Source organism: Pristis pectinata, chromosome 3 (genome assembly GCF_009764475.1).
Source record: "Pristis pectinata isolate sPriPec2 chromosome 3, sPriPec2.1.pri, whole genome shotgun sequence".
In the NCBI taxonomy this organism is placed as follows: domain Eukaryota; kingdom Metazoa; phylum Chordata; class Chondrichthyes; order Rhinopristiformes; family Pristidae; genus Pristis; species Pristis pectinata.
Window position 1 is genome coordinate 37227478 of NC_067407.1, and position 27501 is coordinate 37254978.

Consider the following 27501-nt stretch of genomic DNA (forward strand, 5'->3'; position numbering starts at 1 on the left):
TGCTTTCTTTTTCTTTCTGACTAAATTTAGGACTCTCAGGTCATCCAAGGTTCCCTTAGCTTACCGTCCTTGTCCTTACTCCTTACCGGAATATGCCGATCCTGAACTTTGATCAGCTGGTCTTTAAACAACTCCAACATGTCAGACATACAGGGGGAAAATATTTATTAAGAATATTGCAATTCTTTCCTTTCTGATGGAACGATCTCCACTTCCATTTATTGTTGGTCTAAACTTTGACTGTCATCTTGTCCTTATAAACCTACTTTTATTTTTTCTTCTGATTTACTTTTTGTTTAATCTTTTTGATACCTATGTAAAGCTCTAACTTTCCACCACATTAATTTGCTACTGGTTGGAACATTTCTAATCTACACTCTACTCAAATAGTACTTAAATGTATCCCAATTTTATTCGACTATATTATCTCCTTTCCTTTCCATTTTGTCCAGACAAATGTATTTCCCTTGATCAGTAATACTGTGTTCTGTCTGGAGTCTGACTATACACTATTTACATTTCAGTTCCTAGACAGGACCAATCCCATGGACAAACACTGCGAGGTGCTGAATAATAAGTATGGGATATCTGCAGCTCCAGTAACACCACAATTATTTGGAAGTGCTGGCAAAGAGCACATGGAGAAATATGGTAACTATACCTGTGCAGTTGACATCAGATTCAGTTCAAAAGCATTTAAAGTTGGTGATTAATAATCTATTTTTAAAAATTCAGTTATAAAATTGGTTAAAAAGTCCAGTTAGCTGAAAGAGGGTGATTTCAGTTTAGGTAAACATTATTTTGTCAATTAATAATACTTAGAAACTGGATTGCGAATCTGCATGCTTTTACTTATGCTATAGCTATGTTACTAATACTAGGCAATCATTGGGTGGCACAGTAGCGTAGCAGTTAGCATGACGCTATTACAATGTCAGTGATTGGGGTTCAATTCCAGTCACTGTCTGTAAGGAGTTTGTATGTTCTCCCCATGTCTGTGTGGGTTTCCTCTGGGTGCTCCGGTTTCCTCCCACATTCCAAAGACATACAGGTAGGTTAACATGGGTTTAAATGGGCGGCGCGAACTCATTGGGCCGGAAGGGCCTGTTACCGTGCAGTAAATAGCGTTTTTTTAAAAATTTGTATTCAAGTAGGAAATCTCAGAGCAAGCCACTAAGCAACTAAGTGCCAAGTGGGCAATTATCTTATTGAGCAGTCTACTCATGAATTAAATCCCAACCTTGCATTGCACAGTGAATTGAAAACATTTATGAAAACATAACTATGGGAATTGGAACACCAATATTTTCACGTTTAACTGTATTTTTTTTGAACACCACTAGAAAGTGGTGTAATAGGATTTACAAAGTTGTTGGAATCTAGGATCAGTAACAACTGTATGTCACACTGACGGGTACCCTCACAGGTCTCTTGCACAGCCTGCACACCTTTATATTTCCATTTAGCTTTTAGAGTTCATCTTCACCAACATTTGGCCCATGTTACTTCTGCTGTCGAGCCTTAACCTGTTCTGCTGTCATTTTCTTCTCAGCGCAGCGCTTGCAAATGCCCACTTCTCCAAACTCTCCGCAGCCTCGTGACCACAGCACTTGCCACTGTCCCATTGGCCCTTGTCATCTGGGAGTCTTTGGTAGCAACAAGCTGCAATCACTGGCCATCCCTCTTGACAGCTGTTAACAATCAAAACCTCTGAAGATGCTGGAAATCTGAAACAAAAACAGAAAATGCTGGAAACACTCAGCAGATCAGGCAGTACCCATAGAAAGAAAAATGGTCAACAGTGAGTTCTGACAAAGGGTCTAAAAGGTGAAATGTTGACTGCTTCTTATGGCAATTGTTGCTGGTTCCAGATTTTTGTAGACTCGTAGTTCCAGCTAGCACAACCCTGGCTTATACTACCTTTGTGGGAGTGTGATGGAGCTCCTTCTCAAGTAGTTCTTCCCCACCCTCCTATTCCTAATGTGGGATAAGTCGGTTTCCCACTTACCATTTCCATAATTCCACAGTCTGGTTCATTTAATGCTCTCCCTTTAACACACAATGTCAATGTCTGTGGCTTTTATGTTAAAGGAAGGTCCGTTTGAATTCACTGTCATAGAAAATTCACACCTAAACATTATATAACTTTTTTGGAACCTGATACCAAATTTCTATTTGACTCAGTGGTCATGAAAGTATTGGTCTTTCTCCATCTCTGTGTTAACATCAAAAGAAGTTGGCTGAAGAACATTGTCAATTTAATCCTGTTCAAAGTAGTTTTTATTCAGCTCAATGCAAACTGATTTGAAGTTGCTCCAGGTTCATCTTGCAAAGAAACCTGGAGCAACAAACAATCTGCTGAAGGAACTCAGCAAGTCGATCAGCATCTGCGGGGAGAGTCGATGTTTTGAGTTGAAACCCTGCATCAGGATGAGTCTATTGCAAAGAAACCTCATGGTTGGCAGAGGGAAGACTTCTATTGCACAAACCTGAGTTGTATTTCATCCCTTATAAAGATTCAGTATGTCAGTATTCAATTTGTCTTGTTTTTATTGCAGGGACAAAACCAGAGCATTTTGCCAAGATAGCTTGGAAAAATCACAAGCATTCTACAAATAACCCGTGAGCAAAGTTTATTTGTTTTTGATTAATCATTGACAGTGATATTTGTATTATTTTTGTTGATTTATGTAAGTGAAAGTTTAATGCTCATAAACCAGGGCAATAATAAGGAAAAGAGCTTTGGAGGAAGAGATTTTAATTAAAAAGTATTGGTTGTAAAAGTTTAATGTTGCAGAATTGTTGGAAAAACTGAGGGAAATGAAGTTTTGACAACTTGGAATCCTTGGAAAGGATCTGAAATTTGTGATGAATATCTAAATGTTAAATCTTTATATTTTCAATATTAATTTGGAATTTTTATGGGATGAAAGGAAGACACTAATTCTGTGTTCGCTGTGACTGGATTGTGGAGTGGCATTGAAGTCATTGGCTCAGTCTGGTCTCTTTTTACTACAAAAAAAGGGTCAGAATGGTGACTCTTCTACAAAGGTATAAAATATATCACTAAACCATTTGTAGTCTTCAGTTCACTTCCATCATCCTTTCCCTTTGTGATTTTGCAGCATTAGAGTTTTATGTATATATTTTCTCTACAGAGTTCAGTAATCAAAGGATTAAGCTCTTTATCTTTTTGTTTTTATCTTGTATTTGCGTGACCTCAGAATGGTTGGGTTATTGAAATTCATGCATGAAGCAGTTGTGACATATCCTTTGAATTTTTGTTTTGAAACTTTATTTTTGATATGAAATGATGAATGCACACACATTTGCTTTCATCTATAATGCCAGATTTTTTTTTGAACAACATAGCTGATATTCTAGAGCCAAGATGTATTAATCTTGTCATGTTACCTAAACAGTCAAGTTTTTGGCTGTCACAGTCTAATATTGCAAGTGCCACCCTGCATTTTAGTCACTTGCAACTCTCAAGGATTTACTTCGAATTAATTATTTTGGTGGTCATTTTCAAAATTTTGTTTTATTTATAGTGGAGGGGACTAGGACAACACAGACAATTTCTGGGAAACCAGAGCTGACCTAACCTTTAGTTTCAAGTCCAGGAGTTTAAATCCATAACAAATCATTGCCAGAAAGTTGATCCTGCTGTTGGTTTCGGCTTCAGTAAAGGTCACTAGAAGAACACAAGAAAATAGCCTTGATGGCAAAAAAATATTGAATTTATTCAATTGTTCTTTCCAATACTTTACCCTATACACCGCAGACCATTATATCAAGGGAATGTTCTGTATAAAAGATTCTGATTCCAAAACAAAACTACAGCACATCTCATCTCCATGATTCTCACCTGACCTCCACTGGGAATAAATCTCTTTCACTTTTACCTCCCTTTCAAGTTACTTTCGGAAACATGGAAATCATTGTTGGGTTATTTGCCGAGGCTGTTATAGTTCTGGAGTTGAGGGATCATGAGCTATAGTAATTGGTGGGGAAAGAGACAGAGGGGAAAAAAAAAGAAATGCAAGACTGGGCCATTAAACCCTTGGAGCTTGCTCCCCATTCAGTACCATGATTGATCTGATCAGTGGCCTTAAATCCACTTTCCTACCATAATCCTTGAGTCCCCAGTTATTCGATACTCTATCTTTTTCAGCCTTGAATATACATAATAACTACCTATTTGCATCTCTTTGAACACTAATAACTGATAGTCTTGTACCATTTAAATAATACACTGCTCTTTATTCTTCTTACCAAAGTGGATGAACACACATTTCCCCACAATATATACCATCAGCCTTTTTATTGGTCTATTCACTTACAGTGGGTATACAGGTAAATAAAATAAACCAAATGCTTTCAATTCTTTGGTTTAGCCTGGAACTGCAGCAGCCTTCTTATTTATTGACTGGTCTAAAGCTGAAACTTTGAATTCATTTTAAATTTCAGAAATGCACAAGAATCTCCCTAGTGTTTTAAGATAATGTTAAGGTGGATCATGTTAGTTTGTTCAGTCTGAATTGTAATTAATTGTAGTTCCTTTGTTTAGATATTCCCAGTTCCAAAAGGAGTTCACACTTGATCAGGTGATGAAGTCTCGTCAGGTCTTTGAATTCCTGACTCTCCTGCAGTGCTGGTAAGAATGGGGTATTTGTTCAGTTTACTGTCTGGTCACATTTTTAAAAAATCATCTCAAATAGTTTAACCAAAGAGTGTCACTAAAATTGTGATGGCGCAATTTGGCTCCTGGCCTGCCTTGTGTGGGAAGATTGCTCCATGGGCCTCTGGGCCTCTCATCAGCCTGTCTGGACATGGAATCTTGACTTGGCTTTCGATATTTTTGTGAGAAAGATAAACCATAAGAGTACCTTTATGGGACTGCCTCCTTTCACTTGCTGTTTCATTGTCTGCCACTATTCACGACAAGCTGTGGCAGGGCTTACAGAGCTCTGATCTGATGTGCTCTTTATGGATTACTTAGTTCTGACTGTGGTGTACTGCTTTTGCTGTTCATTGTGGATGTAGTCCTATTTTTCATCTTTGTCAGGTTGAGTCCTTGTTATAAGGTATGTTTGGTGCTGCTCCCAACTTCTATACTACTTTGAAGAGCCTTGATCCCTTAATTGATGCTAATGATAGAGGAGAGATATGACAAACGTGAAGTTACCATTATATGCCAAAGGATGCCTAGTTTTGGTCTACCTGAAAATGGGTTTGCTGTCTTAGCACCCTGGCTTTGTTCTGATCTATTCCGTTTTGCTACACTACGTAATGTGGATAGGGTATTCTCTGTGTGACCATCTGATCTGTGTCATTCTCACTAATGCTGTCGAGGACAGTTACATTTGCAACAGGTAGATTGGTTAGAATGAGATCAACTCAATTTATTTCTCAAATCAGTTGTATCACCACCTATTGTAGATTGTATCTCACAACCATGTCCTTCAGGACTTAACCAGCTTGGTCAATGGTACAATACAATACTCTTGGCAACTGACATTGAAGTGCCTTATCCAGGATACATTCTCTGTCTTTGCTTATTTCAAAAAGAGGATTACAATTCATCATCTGAGAGACAACAGGAGATGATAATCAGCACATGCATTGGTCTTGATACTGAGAAGTGACATGGGGTCCAGTTTGTTGAAGATTCCCTTCTGATTGTATATTGCTGTCTGATCCCTCCAGCTGCTGGGTTAGGATGTATCTGGAGATAATGATAGATGAGTTTAGTGCTGGTGATATTTGGTGATGTTTTTCTATGACTTAAAACCTTTGTCTACGACCACACATAGAGAACAACTACTCAGGATGTGGTACCAGAGCGGCAGTAGTACTCTAATATCAGGAAGGCTCAGGATAGTTGGGCCAAAATAGCAGTCAAACAGAATTCTTTGATCCCAGGATGTTTTTTTTTACTTTTGTTTCATGCATATGTTGTAGTCGGAATAGAATAAATGATGGAACTTTTCCTCTTTTTGACTTGTTTTGTGAAACTTTTTTTTAAAAATAGCCCAACATCTAATGGGGCAGGAGCAGCAATCCTGGCAAGTGAGAAATTTGTACGGAGACATGGTCTGGAGTCCAAAGCAGTCGAAATCCTTGCCCAGGAAATGGTAACTGATTTGGCCAGCACCTTTCAGGAAAACAGCTGCATTAAGGCGGTAGGATTATCGTTTCAATGTCTGATCTTTATAAATGGTAGAGCCACTTGTGTGAAAACTTTTAGGATTTTAAATTACAATTTTTTTGAACTGCAGCTTTTCAAAATGTAGATGAGTGAATTCCTATGCGTGTAACTGTTTTGGGCAGGGAATGGATAATGCGATGTGTGGCTTGAACTATTTTTACTCTGATACCATTTTAACAAATTTCCTTGCTGCCTATGTGTTACAGTCCCTTTTAAGGCCATTTGTTGCTGTTTATTAAAATGCATTGACACCTGAAAATGTGTTTGCTGTCTTGGACCCTGGTTTTCAGAGCTATGTCTGAAGCAGGTTCTCTTGTTGCTTAGTTTCCAGGACCGTGTAGAAGTGGCATCTGGCAGATATGAATTGTCAGTTTACCTATTACAAACCTATTCCAGCCAGGAAAAAATTGCTGCTTGTGATTTGAGATCAAATTGAAATCTGAATCCTGCAGACTAGAACCTACAAGGGTGAATGATTCCACTCACTGACATTAACTCCAGCCATAAGTTATTGAAAATAATAGCTGGATCGTGTTATCAACTGGATGTTAATAACATTGAAGTTGTGCTATAATGACAGACTGTAAGGGAGAGAAATGAAAAATAACCAGAAACATCAAATTGCCACAGAAACACAAGAGACTCTGCAGATGCTGGAATCTGGAGCAACACACACAAATGCTGTAGGAACTCAGCAGGTCAGGCAGCATCTAGGGAGGGAAATAAAACGGTCGACGTCTAGGGTCGAGACCCTTCATCAGGACTGGAAAGGAAGAAGGCAGAAGCCAGAATAAGGAGGTCAGGGGAGGGGGAAGGAGTGCATGCAGGCAGGTGATAGGTGAGTCCAGGTGAGAGGAGGAAGGTAGGAGGGTGGGGGAGGGAGAGGCAGGAGGAGTAGGAAGCTGAGAGGTGATAGGTAGAAGAGGCAAAGAGCTGAAGAAGGATGAATCCAGGAGAGAGGGCAGTGGACCATGGAATAAAGGGAAGGAGGTGGGGAATAGATGGGCAGGTCACGAGGGCGGGGGAAGGGGAAAGAAAAGGTGGAAGGGGGCTATAGGAATGAGGGAAGACAAAGGAGAAGAAAATGGGGGGAGAAGAGGGGAGGGGTTACTGGAAGTTAGAGAAATCAACGTTGAGGCCGTCAGGTTGGAGACTACCAAGGCAAAGTGTGAGGTGTTGTTCCTCCAATCTGCATCTGGTCTCAACGCAGCAGTGGAGGAGGCCATGAGTAGACATGTCGGTATGGGAGTAGAATGTGGAATTGAAGTGGATGGCCACCGGGAGATCCTTGCTTTTGGGGCGGATGGAGCAAAGGCACTCGATGAAGCGGTCACCCAGTCTGCGATGGGTCTCCGATGTAGAGGAGGCCGCACTGGGAGCACCGGATGCAATAAATGACACTCTTGGATTCACAGGTGAAGCGCTGCCTCACCTGGAAGGACTATTTAGGGCCCTGAATGGTGGTGAGAGAGGAGGTGTAGGGGCAGCTGTAGCACTTAGTGCAGTTGCAGGGATAAGTGCCAGGAGGGTCATCTGTGGGGAGGGATGAGTGGACAAGGGAGTCGCGGAGAGAGCGATCCCTATGGAAAGCAGAGAGAGGGGAGAAGGGGAAGATGTGCCTAGTGGTGGGATCCCGTTGGAGGTGGCGGAAGTTGCGGAGAATGATGTGTTGGATGCAGAGGCTCATGGGGTGGTAGGTAGAACAAGGGGAACCTCATCACCTCTGGAGATCTCCCCTATAATGCCTCGGACCTCACAGTTCCCCTACCCCGCACTGCCTGTTTCTACCTCCCACCATAGATCCACAAACCCAACTACCCTGGTAGGCCCAATGTTTCTGCCTACTCCTGCCCCACTGAACTCGTGTCTTCATATCTTGACTCCATTTTGTCCCCTTTGGTCCGGTCCCTTCCCACCTATGTCTGTGGCACCGCATGCCCTTCACCACTTCAACAACTTTCGATTCCCCGCCTCATTTTCACGATGGACATTGAGTCCCTATACACCCATCTCCCATCAGGAAGGCCTTAAGGCTCTCCACTTCTTTCTGGACAACAGACCCAACCAGTTCCCCTCCACCACCACCCTCCTCCGTCTGGCTGAACTGGTACTCACCCTCAATGGCTTCTCTTTCGGCTCCTCCCACTTTCTCCAAACCAAAGGTGTAGCCATGGACACTTGCATAGGCCCCAGCTATGCCTGCCTTTTCGTCAGCTACGTGGAACAGTCCATGTTTCAAGCCTACACCGGTTACGCTCCCCAACTCTTTCTCCACTACGTTGACGACTGCATTGGGGCTGCTTCCTGCACCCATGCTGAGCTCGTCAATTTCACCAACTTTGCCTCCAACTTACACCCTGCCCTCAAATTTACATGGTCCGTCTCCGACACCTCTCTCCTCTTTCTGGATCTCTCTGTCTCCATCTCTGGAGACAGATTAACCACTGACATCTTTTACAAACCCACTGACATCTTTTACAAACCCACTGACTCCCACTGTTACCTTGACTATACCTCTTCCCACCCAGTCACTTGCGAGGATGCCACCCCCTTCTCCCAGTTCCTCCGCCTCTGCCGCATCTGTTCCCGTGATGAGGCCTTCCACTCCAGGACATCCAAGATGTCCTCCTTTTTCAGTAAATGAGGTTTCCCATCCATCACCAACAATGCTGCCCTCACCCGCATCTCCTCCATTTCCCACACATCTGCCCTCACCCCATCCTCCCTGATATGACAGGGACAGGGTTCCCCTTGTCCTCACCTACCACCCCACGAGCCTCTGCATCCAACACATCATTCTCCGCAACTTCTGCCATCTCCAATGGGATCCACCACTAGGCACATCCCCCCCCCCCCCCACTTGCTGTAGGGATCGCTCTCTCTGCGACTCCCTTGTCCACTCGTCCCTCCCCGCAGATGACCCTCCCGGCACTTATCCCTGCAACCACGCTAAGTGCTACGCCGGGTTCAATTCCAGCTGCTGTCTGTAAGGAGTTTGTACATTCTCCCCATGTCTGCATGGGTTTCCTCTGGGTGCTCCGGTTTCCTCCCACATTCCAAAGACGTATGGGTTAGGAAGTCGCGGGCATGCTGTGTTGGCGCCGGAAGCGTGGCAACACTTGCGGGCTGCCCCCAGAACATTCTATGCAAAGATGCATTTCACTGTGTGTTTCGATGTACACGTGACTAATAAAGAAATCTTATCGATTCCAAAAGTTACCGAGAGTGAAAGAAAGATTAAGGATTGAGTCTTGTGTCAGGAATCAATGCAAATCATTAATCTGTCTTGCTGATTAGTGTATTTCCACAATGTTATTACAATCAATATTTATGTGATCCATAAATTGGTTACAAATCTTGTGACATTCATTGGCAATGATAGTATATCCATGAAAGAAGAAATGGTGAATTTGATTTTTTTTTGTTGTTGTTTTTGGAAGGAATGTTGCATTTTAACACAGAAAATACATTGCCAGTATATTTGTTCTACATGTCGTAACTAATACATTACTTGCAAAACCTTGATGAAGATGAAGAGAAGTGGTGTAAAATGCCACTATTGTTGTAAAATTCAGCAGAGTATGCTTTATGTTTCTTCATCCACTTGAGCTAAGTCATTGGTTCTCCTCTCCACCTGCAACGTTTTAATGGTGAGAATGATTTTTGTCCAGAAAGAGGTGTTTGATTAATGATTAATCAAATTTTACTCTGTGGGCTTTTGAAAATAATTATGTTTAAAACTGCAAACATTGGACAATTCCCAATTCTCTAGCTTTATGGCCTTAGCCTCTGTACCAATTGAGTCAGAAAATGATGTGATGGGCTCTGGTTATCAATTCTGAGAAGGCAGTGAAGATGAACCACCCTGTGAGATTGGATTCTATTCCAAAGTTGGCCATTGGGTGGAGATGTGTCACTTTTGGAAAAATAATTACCAACAGAACTCTGCATTGCAAGACACTTCGAAAAACTGAAGTGTACTGAGTGTTACTGCAAATTTGTCAAGGATTTAAATTCAATAGCGTCTTCCATGGTGCCTTTCAGCAAGTAACCATATCATATATGTTGCTATGGGGTGTTGGTTGCATGTTTGACTTCCACAGTATTCTTGATTTCAGCTCAAAGAGGGAGTAGCATACCTAGTGTTTCATTATGGTAATTAAACATGAACCAAGAAATACAATATTTCTGAATTAGTAATATCCCATGAGTAGGGATTAGTTACTGGAACACAATTTTTGAACATAGCTCCAGGATTGTAAGTCTCTGCCTTGTGGAACTATGTACCTGATGTAATTCTTTTGAATGAATTTGGACATGCATAGTGTCAAGATTTCTAAGATGGAAGATTGCAGCATGCTGAGGAGGGATGGTGCATTTTAATAATGTTTTCTAGAATTCCTACTCACTGGGAATATTTAGGAGTGCGTTCTGGAGGCAAAAACAAAAAATATTGTATCAGGAGTCCAGTGGTGATGTTAGAGGAAAGGTGAAGTATGGCAGTTGTGGGATGATGTTGAGTTAATGAAGAGGTGGTCTGAAATCAGTCAACGTCAGGATGGTCAGCACTAAAAGGGAAAATAATATTTCCATGAGGTGTATCTTTTGGATTTTGAATAGTGGAGGTAATTTTAGAAAAATCTCTGCTTTCAAAACTTGCTTTAAAACTTTTCTTGATTAACCTTTTGTTCACCTCCCTATGTCCTATGCCTCAACATCTTTGATAATTCATAAAATGTATTTTTTGGCTATCAAAAATGGCATACAATGCAAGTTATTTTTATTACAGGTACATATATTACTTCTAGTAACTAACCTAAGAATATGTTATGGAAAATAATTTTATTTTCTTGCAAGATGTATGTTGCTATTATTAGTACCTACATACCAACCTTGATAAACTCTGACAAAACCAGATGCGGACTCCGTAAAGATGTGGAACATGTCATTCTCATGAATTCCAGAAAGCATGAGCTCATCATCATGGGTGACTTCACTGCTCCGAGAGGAGCCGATCATTAGTTTTGAAAAGAAGTCATTTGAAAACACAACACAGAGAAGTGCAATGGTGGAACGTTTTTCCTAAGGACAATTTTCTCTCTTTAAAGTTTCTGATGATCGCCAAAATTTCCAAGCAAATATAAAATTACATGAATGTTCCTGAATACCTAGCACCTGATGCCATCAAAATGGAAACACAGTATATTCAAAGAAGACCCACATACTTTTAATAGAGTTGATAAATCCTCAAATTATCTATAATGGAAAGAAACATTAATGAAATTGATGCTTTTTACAGACACTAGAATCTACAAAGCTGCTTGAGATTACAGATGGATGACATTGGATTGAAGAATATAGAAACATCTGTTGCACCTAAAACTTAGGCTTGATCATAGGATTATGTTGTGTAGCATATTCATTATTTTAATGGCAGGCTTTATCTCTGCCTCATTTAGACATAGTTGGTATGGATATTTTTGCCAGCTACATATATGATCTTAAATAGTAGGTTTATCTATAAATTACCACCAAATGATTATTCTAATTGTTACTGGTGGTTAAGTGATATTGGCCAAATGGGGTGGGGTCAGTGAGTTTAGTATGTTTTATGTTTCTTCATCCACTTGAGCTAAGTCATTGGTTCTCCTCCCCACCTGCAACGTTTTAATGGTGAGAATGAGTTTTGTCCAGAAAGAGGTGTTTGATTAATGATTAATCAAATTTTACTCTGTGGGCTTTTGAAAATAATTATGTTTAAAACTGCAAACATTGGACAATTCCCAAGCCCAAGATTTTCACTTGTGAGAGTATGTGAGATCTTGGATCAAAAGTAAAAATAGGTGTAAAACCAGAGTTCTAGAGTGGGGGGTTCTTTTTCATTCATCCTGGATTTCATGCTCTTATCATTTTGATCATTATAATCAAGTTTACAGTTAATAATTAGATCATAAAGTGATCAGTCTGCAACATCGCCACATAATACTGATCAGACCAGTGCATGCCTAGGCTACTCTTGTATCAACCCACGACACCAAGGAAAAAGGCAGGAGGCACAAGGGAATGGTAAGTTCCCCTCCAAGTTGCTCATCATCCTGACATAGACATGTAACACCCTTCCTTGTTGCTGGAACTAAACCCTGGAAATCCCCACCCAATGGCATTCTGGAAATAAATCTTTCCCAGAGGAACCGCAGTGGCTCACCACCATCTTCTCAAGGGCATTTGAGGATGGGCAATAGATGCTGGCCTTGCCAGTGATACCCACACCTCCAAAGAGAAAATTAAAAGGGCCTTTTTTTATTTTTATTTTGCAGGTTGGGTTTGATATGACAAAGGAAGCAGCAAGAAAATGTTTTGAGGAATCTGGTATGAAGCCCACTGATGTGGATGTCATTGAACTTCATGACTGCTTTTCAGCTAATGAACTCATTACTTATGAAGCCCTTGGGCTTTGTTCTGAAGGTAATTATTGATTCAGGTGAATTATCAAAAGTTTTATTGGTATTATAACTTGCCATGATAATTCTGCTATTGTGCTATTTCTCCCACAAACCAAAGTAGCTGGGAATGTTCCCAGAGAATTTTGTGTTCAAGCATATCTTTGGGAAGGAGAATTGGGAGTTAATCCAGAATTTATAAAATGAAATTTGGGGACTGGTGGAACCTTAACAGTTGTTTAATGTGATGTATCCATTAGCAATGAGTTATGTAATTGCTCAATAAGAAATATACCACCAAATGGAAATGTTATATGACAACCCTCTGTTTTAAGACTAGTGAAGCATATCGGCTGATGTTATGATCTGATTATTCTTAATGCCTTTCTCTTGATTTTTTTCCCCCCTTATTGCAGAAGGTGTGACTATTTATGGCCTCTATTACTCAGCTTGGAGGGCTCTATCAGTTTGATAGAACACCACCTTCTCTATTATAAATGAATGACATTTCTTCACCAAATATGCCACTATTTAGCTTTTTTAGGTAACATTGAGGTGTGCTGTGCATATTCTCTCACTTGGAATTGGATTAAAGAATTTCACACACAGCTGATGCAGACATTAAATGTAAATGACCTTCATCTCATCAGTCTAAGTAGGTTCAAACTCTATTTCCAGAAGAGGGATCAGTGTGCTCACCTACGCCATTATTAATCTTCTTGTTTATAATCTTTCTGAGGGAGAGGTAATTATCCTTTATTTCCATATAATAATCTATTTCTAGCTTTCCCGATTCCTTGCTGGGTAGTTCATGTCACGTGACATGGACTTGACCACACCGATTAGAAATGTCCTATCTTGGCAGTGAATTAGTTATTCATGCACAGAATATTGGTAAGGGTGTAATTATTAGCTCTAATTTCATTACACAGAAGAACAGCAAAATCAGGCAACACTTCTTCTAATTGCAGAATGAATGTATGTTGATGCTGAGAACAGCAATTAAATATACTACCATTCACATCCTGAACTCGCTAAGTCTGGCCACATAAGTGGTGGATGAGTGGTTCCACTCCACCCACCCTCTCCCATCAAAGGCCCTATCACCGTGCAGTCCCTCTCACTGGGAGAGATTGAACCCAAACTTTATTCAGTGCTCAATGCTCACTCATTACTGACAAAAAACATTCGGCCATTGATACATAGTGCACGTAAATCAATGTTTCACCTTGAAGGACTACTTCCCTCTGCGGCACTCTGATCCACTCCTCAGTCACGCCGACATGTCCTGTAGCTAAGATAAGATCTCTTTATTAGCCACATGTACATGGAAACGCACAGTGAAATACATCTTTTGCATAGTGATCTGGGGGGCAGCCCAAAAAAAAGCATCTGGCTTTTTAATATCCTCCTCCCTTCCTATCATTGAAGGCCCATGTAGTTATAGGTGATGTATCCTGTTACAACTTCACTTTTTTCTAGTTCTAACAAAAGATTATTGACCTGCTGAATATTTTCAATATTTTCTTTCTTCAGATTACCAGCAAACTGCAGTATTTTGCTTTTATATTCAAAGTTATCAAGTGCTCTGGAATGCTGAAAACATATTTCACCTCTCTGTATATTTGAGATTCTAATCCCTGTTGCTGATTTGGTTTTTGCTCTTTTAGGTAAAGCTGGAGAATTGGTCGACAGAGGTGATAATACATACGGTGGAAAATGGGTCATAAATCCAAGTGGCGGACTGATATCAAAAGGTCATCCATTGGGTGCCACAGGTATGAACTGTTCTTCATTGCAGAACTGTTTGCTAATTAAGAGAAAATAACCTGGAATAATATGCTAGAAAGAAAGGGAAGCAGAGAGAGTAACCCAAAGCTATTTTTGCAAATGTTCTAATGTGAGCTGCAGAACGCAATTATGTATAAGAAATTGTACGTAAGATATAGGAAATAGTGGAGATTTATGTGGAGCCAGGGATATGAGTGAGATCCTAAATGAATACAGTATTCATCAGAAAGAAGGACATGGAAGCTGGAGAGTTAAGGGAAGAGTGTGTTAATACTGTGGAACACATCTGTATCAGGAAGGAGGAAGTGCAAGAAACATTGGAGCACATTAGACTGGATAAATTCCCAGAGCCAGACAGGATCTATCCCAGGATGCTAAAGGAAGCAAGGGAGGAGATTTCTGGGGCTCTGACAGAGATTTTTGCATCTTTGTTAGCCAAGAATGAGGTACCAAAAGACTGGAGCATAGCTAATGTTGTTTCCTTATTCAAAAAGGGCAGAAGAGATAAACCTGATATCTACAGGCTGGTGAGTCTTACATCAGTGGTAGGGAGGTTGTTGGAGAAGGTTGTGAGGGATGGGATTTATGTTACTTGGAAAGGCAGGAACCGATTAGGAGGAGTCAGCACCATTTTGTTCAAGGGAGATAATGTCCCAAAATCTGAGTTTTTTGGGGGACATAACCAAGGAGATGAAGGTAGGGCAGTTGATGTTTAGGAACATGGATTTTGGTAAAGTTTTTGATGAGGTTCTGAATGGTAAAATGGTCCAAAAGATTAAAGTACAGGGATCTGGGGCACATTGAACTGGATCCAAAATTGGCTTGGTGATTGTGATGGATGAATGTTTTACTGACTGGAAATTGGTAACAAGTGGTATACTACGGGGATTGACGCTGGAAACTTTGTTGTTTGTAATATATATACATAACTTGCTTGAGATTGCAGGAGGTATGATTAGTTACTTTGCAGATAACACAAAAATTGATGGGGTTGTACATAAAAAAAAGGTTGTTTAAAGATACAGTGGGACATAGACCAGTTGGAAGGTTGGGCAGAGTGGTGGCAGATGAAACTTAATCCAGACAAGTGCGAGGTAATGCACTTTGGGAGGCCAAATTCTGTTGGGACATAAAGTAAATGGCAGGGATCTTAGGAACGTTGATGTACAGATGGAGCTTGAGGTGCAAGTCCATAGCTCCCTGTAAGTGGGACACAGCTGGATAGGGTAGTGAAAAAGGCATTTGGTATGCTTGTCTTTATAGGCTGAGGCATTAAGTATAAGAGTTGGGACGTCATGTTGCAGTCATATAAAATATTGTTTAGACTGCACTTAGAATATTGTGTGCAGTTCTGGTCACCACACTACAGGACGGAGTCAGTAACAATAGAGTGAGTGCAGAAGAGATTAACCAGGATGTTGGCTGTAGTTATAAGGAGAGATTGGATAGGCTGGGCTAATTCTCATTGGAATGTAAAAGGCTGAGGGATGATATTATAGAGGTTTACAAAATTATGAAGGGCATAGATAGGATAGATAGTCAGAATCTTTTTCCCAGGGCAGGTCTGTCTAGAACTAGACGGCACAGGTTTAAGGTGAGAGGGGTGAAATTTAAAAGAGATCTGAGGAGTAAATTTTTCCACACACAGGGTTGTGAATATTTGGAACGAGCTGCCAGAGGTAGCAGTGGAGGCAGATACAATTACAACATTTAAAGAGGGGTTGGACAGGTACTTGGATAGGAAAGGAGCAAAGGCATGCAGGCCTAACGTAGGCAAATGGGAGTAGTGTAGATAGGAATCACGGTCACTTTGAACAAGGTAGATTATAACGGCCTTTTTCTGTGCTGTACTTTCCTCTGATGAGATCCCAAAAGCAGAACACAAGAGATTAGACAGTTTCTGTACCTAGCCTTTTCTTTGCATACAGCACAATTATGTAATTCAGAGATTTAAAAAAAAATTCAAGTTCTATCTTTATACAATTTTCCCTTGCATTGCTACATCAATTCATTGTGAAGCCCTTTTTTTGCAATGCATAAGGATTGGTGCTCTGGAATCCATCCTATTTTCATTGAGAGTTTCTGTAGACCTAATGGCAGTTCTGTGGTAAAGATGGACAACTGTTAGTATTGGTATTGATTTTACTTGTCTTGCATACTGTTCGTACAGATCAATTCATTACACAGTGCATTGAGGTAGTACAGGGTAAAAACAATAACAGAATACAGAGTGCAAGTCAGCCATTTGCTTTTCAATATAGAAACAGCATTGCTCATCTAAATTGATGGTAAAACATCAGTCTGTCGAAGACCATGAGATCTATTTGAGTTGACCAGTTCAATTGGCATCAGTGCTTATTCCAGAAGAGCCTTGGGCAAACCATTTCTGAGCCATATCTGTTCCTATAAGGCGATAGTTACAGCTTTGAATAAGAATGTATACCATTCTTTTCCTGAAGGTTGAACATTATTCATGTTACTATTCCGTGCATACACTTTTTTGTTACATGGAGTAGATTGTAAATCCCCTCTAAACAAGGCACTGCTTATTCCATGCCATTAATTGATGCAGTGGACTATGGAGATTGTAAATAATTACCCAAAAGAAAGTAATTATGGGTGCCTCCCTTCAGAATAAGGGACATGAATATCAGAAAGAAGTAGACCATTTGGCCTATCAAGTTTGCACTACCATTCAGTCACATCGTAGGTGCTCAACTCCATGAGCTCTGAATTCCTTAATATTGCTTAAAATTTATCAATCTCAGATTTTAAAACTTCATTAGTCACCATATGTGTCCTTTTGAGTAAGAAGTTCCAAGCTTCTATAACCCTCTTGATCTCTCTTCTTTATATACTTTCTTTCTCTTCAACTAGAGGAAGTAGTTTTGCTGGGTCTAGAGAAAGGAAGCTGTAATAAATTCCATAAAAGCTGTCACTTAAGTGGTGCTGAAGATTGAACGAGTTACACACCAGCCCATATTTCTCACTGTCACAATGCAACATTAACATGAGTTGCATCCTAGTTATGATAAGTAGATTGCAAATGCATTTTGCAGTTTTAAAGTAATGCTGATCATAATGGAACACAATCAGTATTACTGAAATTCCATTTCCTTGGAGTTGTATGCTGTCCTTTTCTTCTCGTTGGAATAGTACCCCAAAATTGCACTTCTTTGAGAGACTCTGACTTCAGTGTTTCAAGGAGACCCACCAACCCTTTCTCAGGGAAGTCAGGATGAGGAGAAAATAGGGGAAGCTCATAAACCTTTTTCTGGGCTGCTTCACCTTTTGTTTTACCATGGAAATACCTCGTTCTTTGCATCTTTACTAGTTCTCAAACATTGACGTGTCTAGTACTGAGTCAGGAGGTGTCTCATTTTCTCCCCCAATAAATAGTTGTTTTTGCACATTTTATAACCTGCAGGACACTTTTAGAAACCAAGGCCTGTCAGAGGAATTAATTCTTCATTTTGTTTGGGCCTTAAATTGCATTTCATCAGTGAAATTCGTGCTTCTGCCTTAAAATATATGAAAAAAAGAGTACATATAGTGCCCGAAGTGGAAAGTATTTTATTTGTGATATATTTCTTATTTGGATATTGGATCTATTCTGAACCAAGGGACAGCACTCTAGTTTGAAGCTGAACATGCTGTCATTTCGAAGAATAAAAATCATACAGAAAAGCCCAACCTTGAATTATGTTTTTGTTTTGGAAGTGTATGTGAACATAATAATTTTCACATTATCTTTGCCTTTTTAGAAATTGTCCTGACCTATATGCTTATAGTCTGCACAAACACAATATCATGGTGCTGGGAAAATCTGCTGAATGTTTATAGAGATATCTGCTGTCACCTTTCATTGAAATAACAGTTGCTGTTCTTGACGATAAAAACAGGTGGTATTGATGCATACAACTTTGTGTGTGTACGTGCTCTTACATGTGTTGCAGTAAATTTAGGAACGAGTGCATCAATTACATGTGAGATCCTTATCTCTATGCTTCTATTCTCCTGTGCTGTTTACATAAGATCAAACTCAATGTAAGATGCATTAGCAGTGAAATTACCCTGACATTAGTATAATCCAAAAATATAAAATAATGATTTAGAAACATGTTTCTGGAGTCATTTAAAATGTATTAATTATGCCCCTATTTAATCTGTTAAATCTGTAAAGTTTCCATTGAGAGCTGCTGCTTTAGGAGCTACTGTTATGACAGATATTGTGCAGATAATAAATGAATCGAGATCAGGAGTAGGCCACTCAGCTTCTCCAATATCCTCTACTATTTAATAAAGTCATGGCTGATTTAATTGTAACCTAAACTCTGCATTCCCCTCTACCCGCAGTAACCTTTCCCCTCCTTGCTTATCAGGTATCTAAGTACCCCTGCTTCAGAGATATTCAGTGTCTCTACTTCCATCATCCTTTGAAGAAGAGTTCTAAAAACTCACCTGTCTTCAATGGATGACCCCTTATTTTTAAACAGTGATCCTAGTTCTAGATTCTCTCACAAGAGGAATCATCCTCTCCATAGCCAACCTGTCAAGATCTTTAAAGTTCAGTCAAGTCCCCTCCCCTGTTCTCAACTCGAGTAGATAGACGCTTAACCGGTCTAATCTTTCCTTTTTAAGCTAATCCGCTGATTCCAAATACTATTCTAGTGAACTTTCTCTGAACTGCTTCCAGTGTTTCAATATCTCTCTTTAAATAATGAGACCAAACTGTACTTGATGCTCCAGAACTAGTCTCATCATTGTTCATATAAATGAAGCATAACCTCCCTACTTCTCTATTCAATTTTCCCGGCAATAAACGATGACATTCTATTAGTTTTCCAAATTACTTGCTGTACCTGGACTTTTGTGAATCATACACTGTGAGACCAAAATCTCTGCATCTCAGAACTCTCCAATCTCTCACCATTTAGATAATATTTTTTATTTTTTTTCTGCCAAAATGGACAATTTCACATTTTCCCACGTTATATTTTATTATCATATCTTTACTCATTCACTTAACCTATCTTTATCCCTCGGTAACCTCCACATATCCACTTACATTCATCCTAACCTTGTGTCATCAGCAAATTTGGCAATTGTACCTTCGGTGCCTTCATCCAAGTGATTTATATAAATTGTAAAATGTTGAACTCCCTGCACCAATCCATGTGGCACACTACTCTTTATGTCAGGCCATCTGGCTACTCACTGTTTCCTGTTAGCCAGCCAATTTTCCATCCATGCCATGGTGTTTCTCCTACACCATGAGCTTTGATTTTTCTTTTATAACTTTTGATGTGGAACCTTATCAAGTGCCTTCTGGAAGTCAAAATATGGTACATCCGTTGGTTCCTGTATATTTACAGCAGTTTACTTCCCAGAACTCTATAAATTAAAACTCTTCGAAGAAATCCTGTTGACTTTGCCTGATTACCTTGAATTTTTCTAGGTGCCTTGCTATAACGCCTTTAATAATATTCTAACATTTTCACTATGACAGATGTTAAGTTAACTCATCTGTAGTATCCTGCTTCCTAAATCTAGGGAAATTCTCACTTCCTGCAATGCTCCCAAAATTGTGTTTGAAGACTAAGTGATTACTGCTTTACAGCCTCATTTACTCCTGCAGCTGTTGATGAATTTGGAGTTGGACATCTACACAGCACAAGTTTGGTGGAATTTTGGCACATTTAAAACATATGGATCTTTACCTTATAACATAGGAAACAGAAGGAAAAATAGTGCCCAAAACAAGATTCAAATATACCTATTAAACAATTAATGACACTTACTCTGTTGCATTAGATTGGCTGTTGTTATTATGTCTAAAAGTACCTGGTATCTGTTTGCTATTTTCAACCCAAACCTTGGTTTCTTGAATATTCATGGAGAAAAACAGTTCCAGGAAGATTTAGTATTCTTGTTTTCAGTGCAAATTGGAAATTACTTATGTATTTTGTGTTCTATATTTTATTGTCCGATGAGAGTTGACTTGAAACCTGCCAAATGCATCTGACTCAAGTCTTCTTTCCTCAATGTCATTCAAGTAAAATGGTCCTTTTATCCTCCCTGTCTGAACTTCAGTCAAACCCAGATTATTTCAGGACACAATCTATTGATGAATGGAGCAACAAACAATCTGCTGGAGGAACTCAGCGGGTCGAGCAGCATCTGTGGGAGCAAAGGATTGTTGCCATTTCGGGTCGAAACCCTGCATCAGGACTGAAAGTGGAGAGGCGGGATGGCCAGTATAAAGCGGAGAAGGGGTGGTGAGACAGGAGTCCGAGGTGACTGATGGACTGAGGAGATGGGTAAGATGACAGGCAGGTTGTGCCAGGTTGGGGAGGGGAGGGACTGGAGTTGGGAGACAATGGCAGGTGAATGATAGATGGAGGCAGAGAAAGAGAGGAAAAAACATGAGAGGGAGATGGAGCGAGGTGTGGGGAGGAGAGTGTGAAGGTGGGAGACAGCTGCTGGAGAGAGATAAACAGGAGCACAGAGGGCTACCAGTGCTAGACTCTAATTCCAGCAGTTTAGTTGTTGCTCCAGATTCCAGCATCTGCAATCTCTTGTGTTACTATTGATGATTGGATTCAATTGCAAAATGATTTGCACTTGCTTCCAGTTGACAGGTCTACCAATATAAACAGAAATGTAAATCCTCAGGATTAGTCAGTCAGTTTTGCTGTTGCTTTGCTTAAAAAATCTGATTATTCAGATTGAAGAAGCCGCCAACACTTAGTTTTCCAATAATTCTACCTCTGCACATTCGCAGGGAACAATTCTGGTACTGTGAGGCGGCTTGGTTCTTTTGAGTGAGAATGGGTAGCAACAGAATGTTACATTGAGCTTCAGTGTAGGATGGGGGAAAGCTAAGCCAGTGTTTCTGCTTCTGATGGAGAGTCCATTGTCACATGAAAGTAGGGTTAAGGCTCTGATATATCATTGTATTGCATTTTGGCACTCTGTATCCATGCATTGAGAATGGTGCTGTATGGCTACAAGTGTCAAAGTCAGTCATCACCTTTTAAGACATGAAGGAAAAAAAATTGGAAGGAGTTTTTACAAAATGTGTGACTTCCTTAAATTTAGACAGCGATTCCAAAAGCACCTGTCTGCCTTAATGCAAGACCACTACTCAAATTATATCCTGAATTTATGCCAATTCTGAAAAGACTGCAATGTTACACCTACAACTTTAAGCAATGTGGGAGCCACAATATTATTTCAGAAATTTTGTGTGTTTTTTCCAAATGGATATTTATCCGGCTATTGATTAATTGCTATTAACGTGGACAGTTAACATGAGGGCAGAGTAACTCCTTTATTGAACATGTAAACAAAAAAAAAATTGGCTCAGAATTTCTGGTCAGCGTTGAGCCAATTGCACTCACTGCTGTTCTACAGGCTGTCTGCATCCTGCCTTGTGGGGATCCCTCAGTGGGAAATATTCAAAAGCATTCAAAAACTATTTTAAAAATTCAATTAACCCATTAAAAGGGTAATATTGATTTTTAAAAATTATTCAAAAGTCTTAATAATTTAACTAAACTGAATTCAAAATTGTAAATCATTCCTGCCTATGACTATATTAGCATTGCAATTCATCTGCAATTATCTCATGATTAATAATTTTTAATCACTCAACAGACCTAATTTTTACTGCAACAGCCTTCAGCATTAAAAATTGAAAAACTCCAGGAGGGTATTTTCTCACAAGTGCTTTGAATCAAACATTAAGTTTTCAGAAGTGAAGAAAGGATAAGCTATAATTATAATGTAGACCTTGGCCCAATAATTTACATTAATATTTCCTTTGTTTTATGCTAGATTTTACATTGCAATGCATGGCAATCTCAAAATTTAAATGTAAGTCATTGATACAGAGATTGCCATAAGTTCTGGTATTCAGGTAATTCTAGAAAAGATATCCTAATTGTAAATTTTTGATAGTTTTCAAGCACATAAACTGAAAAGGAAAGAACTGATTCTATTTGAAGAACTTTTTTTTTAAAAAAGAGCTAGCAGCAATAAAACAAAATGGCCTGGAAGTTCCTTGGAACTGCCTGCTAGGTAGGTCTGCACTTAGCTGGAGTGAATTCCCAGGTCAGGGCTTCCTGAATGAGGGTGGCTCTTACTTCATTGGCAAGGCCACAGACTCGTCAAAGGGAAACTTCAAGAAGTTGGCACTCCTTACATCAGAGTGGAGTCAGAATGACAGTGCCGAAAACCTCTCAAGAAGTTCCATACTTCTGTGCTCATGCACATTTACGTCAGGGTCCAAACTTCCTGACCGTTATGTGGGGAAATACCAGCAATTTCATGCATAACTCTTAAGAATCGGATCCAAAATTGCAATCACTTTGTAGCTTTTTTCTAAGTATTTTTAGTGAGAGAAATTTTTTTAAATAACATAGTGAAAAAAATATATATTATGATGTTAGGAAAGAAGGGATAAAGGCTACAGTTTTGGCTGTGCAGAGGATAATAAGAATTGGAATAACCGTGCCACTTAGAGGACCTCTGGAAAGAAGTATTATGGTAAACATGAATAATTAGTTTTCACGGCTAGAAGCAGGAGTCACAGAGGCATCAAAAGATTATGATTTGGGAAGAACATGGATTCAAAATATAAAATATTGTAGATTATGAAAATTCAGTATGATGTTGCACACTCAACATCAACCTGTGGAGCTTATTACTTGCAACATGACAAATGTCCTTTGGATTTTATGCATGAATATAATCTGCTCAGTAAAAAGCGATGTAGTTGAGTTTTACATACTCATTTTGTGTATCTTTAGAAACCACCTGGCTGCTTCTGATTAGTTTGCTTTTCATATTTTACCTGCTGCACTTTTCTCCTGGCATTTTAGATTGAACTCCATCTGGAAAGCACATTCTGTGGCTTCATAACAGGAAATTATTCCTTTTTTTTAAGCAGTCATATGTTCACCATATTAGCAGTGACCAATAATTTTACTATGGATAATTTAATTACTACAAGATTTTAGCAGAGTTTTTTTTAATTGCATACTAATAGTCTCAGTTCTTTAGAAAATATAAAATTAGTATGTAAAGCTACTGCACCCTGTAGTCTTCTGAAAGATAATTTTAATATCATCCCTGCGTGAGTTTTCCTGTGCATCAGCTGTGCATGTAAATATATTCAGAAAGGAATTGTTGGATCGTACTTGCAGATGAATCATAAGGAAGGGAATATTTGTTTAAAAAAGAAGTACACATTTTAATCTGTATAGGAAACAGCAGCTTGTTTTCTGTTTTTTTTCCCTTTGCCAGATGTTGTCTTCATAGGAGTATACTGTCAGATGCTATCCAGTCCAGTCTGATGGTGGACATCTGATACTATCCACTGAGAAGGACAGTGAAAAATTCCTCACATCTTCTGAACTATAGGAAAAGTCAGTTCCTTCAGTAAAGAGCTAGATGATAGAGCATTGAAAGGAAACAAATGCAGCAGGCTGTATTTGTTTAATAAAATAAAACAGGAACTATTTCAATTTTTTTCTCCCAACCCAGATATGCTGAAATTAATTCAGGGGCCATTAATCATTGATGAGCTTTGATGAGGATTGGTGGATTATTCAAATATTAGAGAGAGAAAGGTAGCTGAATCTAACCCAACCATCTCCTAACAGTTAACAGTTCACTTATGTCATAGGACTCTGGATAGCAATTAAGGGGGCGATTTTACCCTTGCTAATACCTGATCTGGCTATGATCAACTATCACAATAAAGTGTTGAATCTGTTCGCTTGTAATCCAACTACTTAAGTTCTTATTCAGACCTGCTAAGTCTAGGCACTCTGCTACATGGCACAATACACTTTTTCTTAAAAAAGCAATGAATCTTCCCTGCTTATTGATCATTGTTATCATCAGCATTAAGCTCAAAACCGGAGGATCTTGTGATGTCATTTACCTCAGCTACAGTAATTCCTTGGGAGTGCAGGATATTGAGAGGAGAAATTGCATCAGCCAATCTTCAAGAGTTTGTCACATGAGGTCCTGATGCAGGATCTTGACCCAAAACATGCTGCTTGACCTGCTGAGTTCCTCCAGCAGTTTGCCTTTTGTTCGAGATGCAGCATCTGCAGTCTGTCTTGGGTTGCTGTAGGTCATTTGTCTGTTTCTACTTGGCCATATTGTAACCAGATCTTGCTTGATTTATGTCGTTCATGTGTTTTTTGTTCAAGGTCATTGCCTGGCAGGAATTGCTTCATGGAAACAAAAAGTGAAGTTTTTCAGTTTTGTAAAAAAAAACAACAGAATATTATTGAAATAGAGTGAGACCATTGAACGCTGCTGTTCAGTTTCCTTGTGCAAGAAGCACAAAGAAACCATGCAGGTACAGCATGTAAAGAGGAAGGCAAATGAACTGCTGGTCTTTATCATAAGGGGGATAGAGTACATGAGTAGAGAGCTCATGCTACATCTACACAGGGCTTTAGTGAGAGTACTGCATACAATTCTGGTCTCTTATTTAAGAAATGTGCCTTGGAGTCTGGGGAAACATCTCCCTGGATCCAGCCTGTTGAAAGTTTCAGTGAGATCACCTCTAGAGAATACAGGGCTAGACTACTCAATCTCTGCTCATTTTTCAGTAAGGAGACCAAAAGAATGCACGATACTCCAGGTGGGGTCTCAGCTAGGCCCACTACAATTGCAATAAGACATCTTTATTGATGTACTCAAATCATCTTGGAATAAAGTACAATAGATCATTGGGCTTCCTAATGGCTTGCTGGACCTGCATGTTGGCTTTCAGTGACTTGGGACAAGTTAACCTAGGTCCCTTTGAATATCAACATTACCCAATTTCCCACCATTCAAAAAAATATTCTGCTTTTCTGTGTTGTGCACTAAAGTGGATAGCTTCACATTTACCCCCATTAAATTCCATCTGCCATGTTCTTGCTCACTCATTCAGTTTGTCTGCATCACCTTGAAGCTTCTCTTTATCCTCCTCCCTACTCACAATTCCTCCTCGTTTTGTATCATAACAAACTTGGAAATATGATAACTGGTGCCCACAGACAAATCTTTGGTTCAGGCACTGATCCCTGCAGTACCCAACTAGCTACAGACTGTCAAGTTAGGAAAGAACTTTTTTTTCCCCACTGTTTGCTGTCTGTTCTGATAGCTAATTGTCAATCCATATCCACATTTAATCCCCAACTCTCTGTGCTCTAAGCTAATTGACTTAGCTCCTGTATGGGACCATAGTGAGTGCCTTCTGAAAATCTAAATACACCACATCTGCTAGTTCTTTATCTATTCTATTGGTTACATTATTCAAGAGCTCCAGGCGATTAGTCAACTATGATTTTTCCCCTCATAAATCCACACTGACCCTGCTCTTCCCACTACTTTCTACAAAGTACAAGAGTCAGGATGTGTTACAGTTGTACAAAATGTTGGTTAGGCCACATCATGAGTATTCAGTGCAGTTCTGGTCACCACATTATAGGATTAAACTGGAGAGGGTGCAGAAAAGATTTACAAGGATGTTGCTTTGATTAGAGGCATTGAGTTATCGGAAGTGATTGTAAAGGCTAGGTCTGTTTTCTCTTGAGCAAAGGAGGCTGAGAGGTGACCTGATAGAGAGATTTAATAATACTTTTAATTTCTCCTGTCAGCCATGATGAGCCACTTTGTATGTTGGATTTTTATGTCTTAAAAGAGTGTATATGTGCATGTTTGCATTTATACCATTATACATTTAAGTGTATTTTCTCAATCAACCATAGTCAATTATCCTCTCATACCCTCATGGTTTTCTCTGTTCATATTTTAGAGCCTATTTTTGGACTGAACTACATCACTTTACAGCTGCCAAGGTAGTGGTAGAAGCAGATATAATAGTGGTATTTAAGAGGTGGTTGATGACGCATGAATATGCAGGGAACGGAGGGACATGGCTCATGTATAGGCACAAGAGATTTAGTTTAGTTTGGCACAGACATTGTGGGCTGAAGGGCCTGTTCCTGTGCTGTGCTGTTCTATGTTCTAAAATTTAGTATAAAAAAAATCTACCACATCTTGGTCACACTCTTCCCTGAAGACCCCTTTATAATAATATTGTCAATTAACCCTTTCTCAATGCACAAAATGATATCTAAAATTCCCCTTTCTTCCTTAGTTCCTCAACATAATGTTCTACAAAACCATCTTGCACACATCCCATGAATTTCCCATGCATCTTTTTACTGCTGATGTGATTGTCCAGTCTTTAAGTGGATTAAAGTCCCTGATGATTGCTGTATTACCCTCTTACATGCTCCTGATTTATAACATGCCCAGTATTCTAACTACTATTTACTGCTTAATAAATAACTCATACCACCGGTCATAGAGAGATACAGCACAGAAAAAGGCCCATCAGCCCATCGTCCATGCTGATTGTCAACCATCCATTTATCCTAATCCCAGTTTATGTTCCACACATTCTCATCAACTCCCCCTGATTCTACCGCTCACCTGCATGCAGGGGCAATTTACAGTGGCCAATTAAGCTCCCCACCTGCACGACTTTGGGATGTGGGAGGAAACCGGAACAACTGGAGGAAACCCACACGGTCACAGGAAGAGCGTGCAAACTCCACAAAGGAGCACCTGAGGTTAGGATTGAACCTGGCTCACTGGCCTGTGAGGCAGTGGCTCTACTAGCTGTGCCACTGTGCAGCCCTTTGTTATCTATTTCTTAGCTTGATCCAAAGTGTTTTTAATTCACCCTCCTTGATCTGGATAATTCCCAGGATAATCAGTGGTTTGGTTAAGTGAAGAATGTTTCCTTCTAAAGATGGCAGTGAAAAGATAACTGGCCAATGCATATTTTCATTTCAATAAAAACGTGAGGTTTAGAGGAGTAGAAGGATGCAGGGACATGGTGTGATGAAGAATATGGGAGGAAATTTATATGGAGCAGGATCTGTTGGGATGCAGAGCCAGTTTTTGTGCTGTACTGTTTCAAGTACTTTTATAAATTCTAAGTAACTTCCTAAAATTGCAACCACTTTGTGCCTTTAA

The 27501-nt window shown here is 39.6% G+C and overlaps 1 protein-coding gene across 1 annotated transcript in view; it reads left to right on the forward strand.

Annotated features, from left to right (window-relative positions):
- scp2a (sterol carrier protein 2a) overlaps positions 1-27501 on the forward strand; it is a 71146-nt gene that overhangs the window by 14923 nt on the left and 28722 nt on the right. The window contains exons 6-11 of the mRNA XM_052012066.1: positions 525-651; positions 2559-2622; positions 4571-4657; positions 6035-6185; positions 12529-12676; positions 14322-14429. Coding sequence (XP_051868026.1) covers positions 525-651; positions 2559-2622; positions 4571-4657; positions 6035-6185; positions 12529-12676; positions 14322-14429 — 685 coding nt within the window. The remainder of the gene's footprint in view (positions 1-524; positions 652-2558; positions 2623-4570; positions 4658-6034; positions 6186-12528; positions 12677-14321; positions 14430-27501) is intronic.